Source organism: Chrysoperla carnea, chromosome 4 (genome assembly GCF_905475395.1).
Source record: "Chrysoperla carnea chromosome 4, inChrCarn1.1, whole genome shotgun sequence".
In the NCBI taxonomy this organism is placed as follows: domain Eukaryota; kingdom Metazoa; phylum Arthropoda; class Insecta; order Neuroptera; family Chrysopidae; genus Chrysoperla; species Chrysoperla carnea.
Window position 1 is genome coordinate 76,158,786 of NC_058340.1, and position 8,693 is coordinate 76,167,478.

Below are 8,693 nucleotides of genomic sequence, written 5' to 3' on the forward strand. Positions count from 1 at the left end.
ACACTGCACCATTCAATTTGGTTTATTTTAATTTTATTGCTCTTATTTGTAGTTTAGTTCAAGTTAACTGTCCTGAAAATATCCTTGAAGAAATTTTAAATATTCATAAAAATATTGAAAATATTATTTCAAAGATGACAAAAGAAACCTTAAAAAGATGATTACTAATGAATCTTGACTTCAAATAATAATTTTAATTTTATTTAATTTGTATATTAATTATAAATATTAATTTTTATAAATAATATTCTTAATGTAACATCACATTATTGTAAATAAAATTCATTTAGTGTTGTAATAAACACAATATCGATTCAAAAAATTTTACACTAGATTCTAGTCGTTCCGAAGTTCTCAAATCACTTCCAAGGGCCTCTGTTCGCAAAGTTGTTGCGGCTATCACAGAACACTGGCTGGGCGGCAAGCATGCTGAACGCTCAGGCCTGGCAGTGTATCACGACTACTGCAGGAGCTGTCATAGTGGTGACGAGGAGAAGACAATGTCTCATCTTCTCTGTCACTGCCCAGCTCTTGTCATGAGGAGATGGACTTACTTGAGCCAGCCTCTCTTTGACGACCTCTCCAACCTAAAGTCAGTCCACGTCAAAGCCCTGCTGCTGTTCTTAAACAGCTCCAAATGGTTCATGGAGTAGTGGCCGGCGATGGGCCAACCCATTTACGGTATCACAACGGACCCTATGGTCTAAGTGTGTCCCACCCCACGACAGCCACTCTAACCTAACCTAACCTAACCATATCCTAGTCTTCATTAGTCTGGTAGCAACAATAGGTAATAAATAATACAGATAAGAGAGATACCGCAAATAGACCCCTAACACCTAGACCAGGAGGTCCTATGTGCTCTCCCTGAAAACAGCCGATCACCCAGAAGTGAAATGTCTCTGGGTAAGAAATGCTATTTTAAGCAAGTGAAGCTACACAGCTTCTCTGTCAGAATTATTCCCAGGATTGATAGGTCCAAGATTTCGAACCCAAACATTCCATACCTGACTCCCTACAGGTTTTAGGAAGTTTCATCTTCCTCCATACAAACCCTACAAGTGGGATCATCGGAGATCCCCAAGTTATGAAGATGGTAGGTAATTCAATCGACAACCACCTGTCAAGAAACCCACCACCCTTCTCAACTGTGTTCTAATGACTTTCAACCGAACACAACCAAATGGTCTAGCTGTAGTTTATGCACAGCTAGGCCTGACGCATGCCCTGTGCAATATCCCAGTAGTCAAGATTGGCTTGTCCACTCAACATGTTAAAAATTAATTAAAAATCGTTGCATATTTTCATGATTTTTTTTATCGTCCAGAACATTATTGGCGGTAACATTATCGATTATATCATTTAATTCATTCTTCACTGGTTTCTCACATTCAAAGCTGCCATGCACACGCATATGCTTCTTTAACGTGCTCGATTCACCGAACGCTTTATTACACAGCTTACAAACGCACGGTCGTTCTCCCGTGTGTACACGCATGTGAATCTTTAAACGTGAACTAATTTGAAAAGTTTTTGAACACATCGTACAACTGTAACGACTCTCATGATTGTGTGTGTAACGTACATGCGCATTAACCGCTTGATCTGTTTTAAATTTCTTATTACAAATGGGGCACGGATAACGTTTACCCACGGTGTGCATATGTAGATAATGTGCTTTTAGTGCTGTTGTGGACACACTTCCCTTGCCACAAATGCTGCATAAATGCGGACGCTTGTTTGTTTCATTTGGATCGCCATGTTTACGTTTACGATGCTCTTCTAAGTAATGTTTGTTGTTGAATTCTTTCGAACATTCTGGACAGGTTACATGTTCATCAGTGTGAACACGTGCTAAATGTTGCTGAAACAAAAAGCAGAGAAATGTACCAATAGTAGTTACTCGATAAGCAATTTCCTCGAAAATTATTTCGAGCATAATAATTAGGAGAGAAGTGAGGCTTACAATTGAGAGGGAAATTATTGAATCACTTCCCCCTTTAACGTAAGATAAAATTTCAGAGGCAGATCCCGCGCGCTAAAAAAGTTTCACATAAAAAAAAAACAACTCTACTTACTTTAATTCTATAAACAGCTTTACCGCAAATTGTACAAACTTCACGTTTCTTATCTGCCGAATGACAGACACGATAATGAATGCGTAACGTTGCCTCGACACGAAATGATTTGTCACATTGCATACAATGATAGATCCGTTCTGTTGCATGACTCTTCTCGTGTCGCATTAATTGATGATTCTTTTGAAAGATTTTACCGCATTGTTTGCACACATGATCTTTCTGCTGACGATGTATAAATTTCATATGGGTGTCTAATTGTAATTGAATTGCAAATTTTTTGTTACACACTGTACATGCCAGTAATGTTGGATTATGTTTCGTTAAAACATGTTTACCTAATGAACTGATTTTACAATATGATAAATCACAGTATTCACATTTATATCTGCAAGAGAAAGCAACAATTATTAGTCAACCACGTGTCCTGTAAATTTTGGAAGGGATAATTAAGGTAGTCCTTTCACTGGTTGGAAGTAAATTGTACATTTTTTTTTTAAATTAACATTGGCGACGAAAGGTTTTCCTTAATTCGATAAAATAAGTATTTGATTTCTTAAAAATTAGTGTAGAGCAAGAAAATATTGTCTTAAATCAAAGTATTTACTTGCTGCCTTAAGAACAAATTTTCTTGCTAGTACTTTTTTTTAGTTTATTATTTATTGCTCAATAAATCACAAAAAGTGTGGGGGGAGGGCTGTCGATTGACCTACCAACTTCATAACTAGAGAATCTCAGATTACTTCACTTGCAGGACCTGCATGGAGAACGATAAAACTTTCATACATGATATTTGCATCTGTAAAAGCACGCAGAGAGTCAGATATAGAATGTTTGCGTTCAAAATCTTAGACCTATTAACCCTGAGATGAATTCCAGCAGAGGAGCTCTGGACTTTCTTCGTGGCATTTGGCATCAAAGCAAAAATTTGGCATTAGTGGCATAGCTGTCTCCAAAACTTAAGTAAATCTAATTGAATCTAATTTGATGGAAGTAAATAACTCCAGAATAAATTAATTTTTGTAACGATTTCCGATTTATTTTACTATGGCAACCCTAATGAGTGATGAATTCCAGCAGAAGAGCTCTGGACTTTCTTCGTGGCATTTGGGTTTGGCAGAACCTTACAGCTTCATCTGCTTAAAATAGCATATTTTACCCAGTGATATTTCGCCTCCGGGTGACAGGTTGCTCTCATAGTAGGCACGGAGGACATATTGTTATTTTTTTACGAAAATCATATTCATTTTACAATTGACCACCAATTATCTGAAATATTAAGTGAAGAGTGCTCTTCAATGATCTAAAGGTTGCAGATCAAATCTAAATACGGTTTGAAAGTTAACTTTTATGGATCTCATAGTTCTATGACCCATTATTCAAATTCGCCCGTTTATGAACTCGAAATCAATTCATATTTTACCTATAAAACACGCATTATAATTTCATCTTAGTATCGTCTTTACAGAATGACCAAAAATAATAGGATGATTTTATGAACATACTATCCTTAAATTACATTTCTACCAACAATATTTCCAAGCGTTACGAAATTTAAGCTAAATTTATATATTAGTACAATATAATTTGAATTTACGCGCTTTACATCAGTAATATTAACATTTTAAAAACAAAAGCATAACGTATTTATGTATTATGGCGTCTTAGCGTTGATTTGTGCTTGAGAGATGATTTTAATTGAAAATTTAATTAATATAATACTAGTGATTTATAAATTAATTGTGATTTAATTAAAGTTCTTTTAATTATTTAGAAATGTATGTTGTAGGCAGTGTATCATGACTATGATCTAAGTGTGTCCCACCCCAGGACAGCCACTCTAACCTAACCTAACCTAACCTTGTAACGCTAAAAATGTTGAAGGTAGTCTAAATACATAAAATCGCCTAATTAGACCATTTTCGATGGTCAGAATAAAATGTATACTTATACACTGTATCAAAGATCAACGAAGAGAAGTGCATTATAAATCTATTTTGCAAAACTTAAAGCCCTATGTGGTTTTGAGGATGTTAGATATACAGTGCGTTCATTTCAAAAAGTATCCACCCTTAATAACTCTTGACCTGACATGTTTAATGTATGGTTCTAGCTATTTGGAAAGGATTCTCATGTTTTTGTGGCGTTTTTATTGGTTTGCAAGCCCCACATTTTTACGAAAATTTAATACAACTCTCTTAATGTTAAACTTACTTAGTTTTATTTTCATCCCTTTTAATTGAAGAATCCGGTTGGACGCCATTTAATTCATGAGATCTTAAATGTCGTAATAAAGATCCAACTGTTGATAATTTCTTGTCACAAGTTTTACAAGTTAATGTTTGTGGATCACATTTATTTGGATCTAATTGTGATCTTTTTGTTTTGCTACTTTCAATTCTATCACTCAACCATTCATCATCACAGCTATCATCCTCTGCATCCTCTACATCATTACCGATGTCTTGTACGTCATCGCCATTGTCACGATCAGAATCACTTTTAAGTAATGGCGGTTTAATGTCTGTCCGTTCATCCACTTCATCTTTAACGTATAAATCATCTTTGGTATCAATTTCGTCACGAATTTCTACGAGTGCTCGATGTGAGTTCTCACATAATTGTTTAAATTGAAATGAATCGTTCAATTTTGTAAAACAATTTTGACAAATTTGATTTGGAAGTCCATCATTTGTGTTAATCTACAAAAATAAATTAATTAAATTTAGGAACCTTGCCATAAGAGTCAACTTGCAAAATTTCCTGAAGATATCTGATTTTTCTGTATAATTTAAGCATCATACCCCCCCCCCCCCAAAGTTACTTATAAAGTTCCAAAGTCCTAAATTTTCAACCAAATAATTTAAATCGGAGCTTGTATTGCCACCTGCCACGTATATCTGTACCTATAGTTAACTCGTGGATCACAGGGTGAACGTAAGAGCAAAAAAAACTTGCAGATTCATACTAACTCGACTCCATTAAAGATATGGCCAATCCGTGAATCACAGGATGAGACAACGCGAGAAAAAATTCTCAATCCATTACTCTACTATATCCACGAATATCCGGGTATAGAAGTTACAAGTCATCTGTGTCTGAAATTATAGGCACGGATACATTGTATATTAGTTATGGATCATTTTAATCTACTATGGCTAATAGCTCAGCATTTTTAATTAGTATTTATATTTTTTACTTTGTTATGACGGTGTAAACAATGAATTAAAAATATAAAAAAAATACATGAATATTCCCTATTGAGAGATATACAACTTCCCTTAAAATATCATATGTGTTTGTGTAAGTATTCGATAGATGGCGCTGTATTTGAATTCACTTCTAAGTTCTATAAATTTTCAATAGATGGCGGTGACATCGGCAAGAGATAGAATAACACTTTAAATTAGAATGTTGATCCTCATAAAAAACTAATATTTTTAATCTAAACCATTATTTCGAAAATCGTCAGTCACATTTCCTCCGAAAGCTAACGTTTTTCGAAAAATTGTTTTAAACAAAAATTGTTAGTTTTTTTATGAGAACCAACTTTCTAAAGTGTTATTCTCCTTTCTTACCGTTTAGGATATAAATTTGCTAATAAAGAAACTCGAAGAACAAGGCCCAATCTGATGTCAGAACATGACGCTCCCCCATTAAACTCTACAACTTTTGTTTAAGTTATTTTTTGATTGTTTAACTACAAAACGAGATATTCAGATGCATAGATTAAAATGGCCCACTTTGTATATAATTTATTTCTCAATAAATTCAGAATGGTTCACAAAAATTCTTCTGACGATTTCCGAATTCGTCGAATGAATTGAATTTTTGAATCTTCAAAAAAAAAATATAGATCGTATTTATCACAAATCAGTAAATCGAATCACAAAAAAGTTTACGATTTAGTATACTACTTAGACTGCCTTGATTTCCCTGATAATTATCGATTTTCTCGATTTGTGATCACTCAGTAAAATTCTTGAATAAATTATAGGTACAGAAATCCATGCCGGGTGGCAATTATAGATAATCCGGATGTTAAATACCATTTAAAATTAAACCAACTTGTTTAATTGAAGTTTAAAGTTCGTACAATCTTAATGGAAACCCTTTTATAATATAAATTTGAATAATGAATACATACTGTAAGAGTCGTACAACAATATTGAAACATTTGAAGTATTGTTGATTCATGAATAAAATACATATTTGGATATTCAGTTTGTAAACAAATTCGACACAATTTATTAAAATCTGATTTTTTTATTTGACTAGCAGGCATTGTATTTTTTTAAAAACTTTTTTTATCAAAATTTTTTATTCAAATTTCAATTTTTTTAATTCAACATAATGATTTAATTTATAAATTTACATTTTCGTTTTGTTTAAACTATTTTTATTATTCTTTTCATCTCAAATTTATCTGTCAAAAATATTTTAGTTCAGTGTACTCGTGCTGTTTACATACTTGTTTTTAGGGTGCATTCATACAACATTTGGATGGATTTTAGTCCGTATCTCAAAAACTATTCAACCAGTCATCAAATGTACCCGATTTTTGTACTTTTTGAGTCAAAATGACCTTATATACTGAGTTTTATCGAAATTGGAGATAATACAAATTTATCGATTTTTTTGCAATTTTTTTAAGGGGTACCCCTTTGAAAAAATCGAGATAAACGAAAAAAAAATTTTGTTTTGGAATTTGATGAAAATCGGTGAATGTGGTAATTTTTTAACTGTTTGAAGGTAGGCAAGAATCTACTTAATGTTGTTATGGTACTATCACGTTCTTTATTCAATTGATGCTCTATATTTTTGATATTGTTTCTCTCTTCTTCCAATTGAGTCATTATATTTTTGTTTAGTTCTTTGATATCTGCTTTATGTCTATCGATTTCCATTTTTAAATCATTCATTCGAACACTTAAGCCAAAAAATGTATTCTCTGTTTTTTTATCTAGTTTGTGGTAGCCGAACTTGTGCATGTTCATTTTTAAACTAATAATTTATATCTGTATTACATGCTATTTATATTATCCTCTTAATATCCCCCGTTTGCATTTTAAATTCGAAAAGTGAATCGGAAATTAATAGCGCATAAGCAGTTGTTTTATCAGGTATAGCTTTTTTACATTCAAAATCAATGCAAATATCAACAGAGTTTGTTGCAGGGTTGTATACTGTACAAATTACTTGTTCATTCATTTTATAAGATACTAGCTGACCCGGCGAACTTTGTCCCGCCTTAATGGCAATAAATAAGCAGTTTTTTTTTTTAATTGGAAAAAATACAAAAAAAAAATACATTAATCATTCATAATTATTTCTGTATTTTAGTACATAGGTTGCTCTTCATTTAAGTACCTTGTGATACACGACATTTTTTGTTTTATTATCAGGCGCAAAAACAAACAACGCAGATGGTCTTCCGACCCGTGAACATGCCACGTATAATTGACCATGGGAAAAACATGAATGTTCTAGATTTAAACCACAAACTTTTAAGGATTGGCCATTGTTTAAGGATAAGGATTGGCCAATAAGTTCATCATAGATGGCACCACCGCCGAAATAAATGTTAGTTCGATAAGTTTACCATAGATTGCGCCACCATCGAAATAAATGTTAGTTCAATATGTTTACCATAGATGGCACCACCATCAAAATTAATGTCAGTTCGATAAGTTTACCATAGATGGCGCCACCATCGAAATAAATTTTAGTTCAATATGTTTACTATAGATGGCACCACCACCGAAACCCAACCCAGTTGTCAAGTCCCACGGGAATGCCGTCGAACGGGATAAAAAGTATCCTATGTCCTTCTCCTGGCTCTAAACTACCTCCCTGCCAATTTTCAGCTAAATCGGTTCAGCCGTTCTTTAGTTATAAGTAGTGTAACTAACACGACTTTGTTTTATATATATAGATAACTTCAATAGGTATCCATTCAGGGTTATTAAAACCAAAACACTTGGCTCACACCATTTTGTTTTTCTTTTTAAAAATTTTTTGAACTAAATATATATTAGGAGGAATTAGTTTTCAATAATTCATAAGGGTAAAATGCCTCATCCTCATCTTCAATCCCACTGTCTGATGAATAATCACGGTAATTCACGGAAAATATTTAAACGTGGAATTGATGTAAAGAGTTTACGTTTTCTTTTAATAACATGTTTGTAGCTTGAGTATAACTTCTCAACACGATATTTTTCGAAAAATAGAGGTGATTGTCTTCGAATTGGTTCTAACAACAACATTTCTTCTTCATCATTATTTTGAGGGTACGAATGTGCATAAAGCATTAACAAATTATCAAGATCTTGTTGTCTGATTGTCTTCAATATTGGATTATGTTTTTTAATTAAATTAATATAATATTTAAAAGATCCATTATCTCTCATAATTGGGTATAAATAAAGATAATGTTTTAAAAAATAATCATACATTGTTTTAAAATTTTGAAGTTTTTCTAATATTATTACAAATTCTCTCTCATATTCTTGAAATTTTATTTTGTTTTCCTCAACTCTAAAAAAACTTTTTTTTAATATATAAGTATCCAAATAGTATTTATGTGTAGATAGATATACTTACATTTTTAAA

General features: G+C 32.7%; 1 protein-coding gene across 1 annotated transcript; it reads right to left on the reverse strand.

Annotated features, from left to right (window-relative positions):
- Positions 1 to 478: 478 nt before the first annotated feature.
- On the reverse strand, positions 479 to 6,312 carry LOC123298160 (zinc finger protein OZF-like). The gene is made up of 4 exons (XM_044880079.1): positions 6,226 to 6,312; positions 4,293 to 4,780; positions 2,079 to 2,466; positions 479 to 1,864 (listed from the first exon to the last, which is right to left on the reverse strand). The coding sequence occupies exons 1-4, from the start codon at positions 6,286 to 6,288 to the stop codon at positions 1,274 to 1,276; spliced, it is 1,530 nt and encodes a 509-aa protein (XP_044736014.1). The 5' UTR covers positions 6,289 to 6,312; the 3' UTR covers positions 479 to 1,273.
- Positions 6,313 to 8,693: the final 2,381 nt, after the last annotated feature.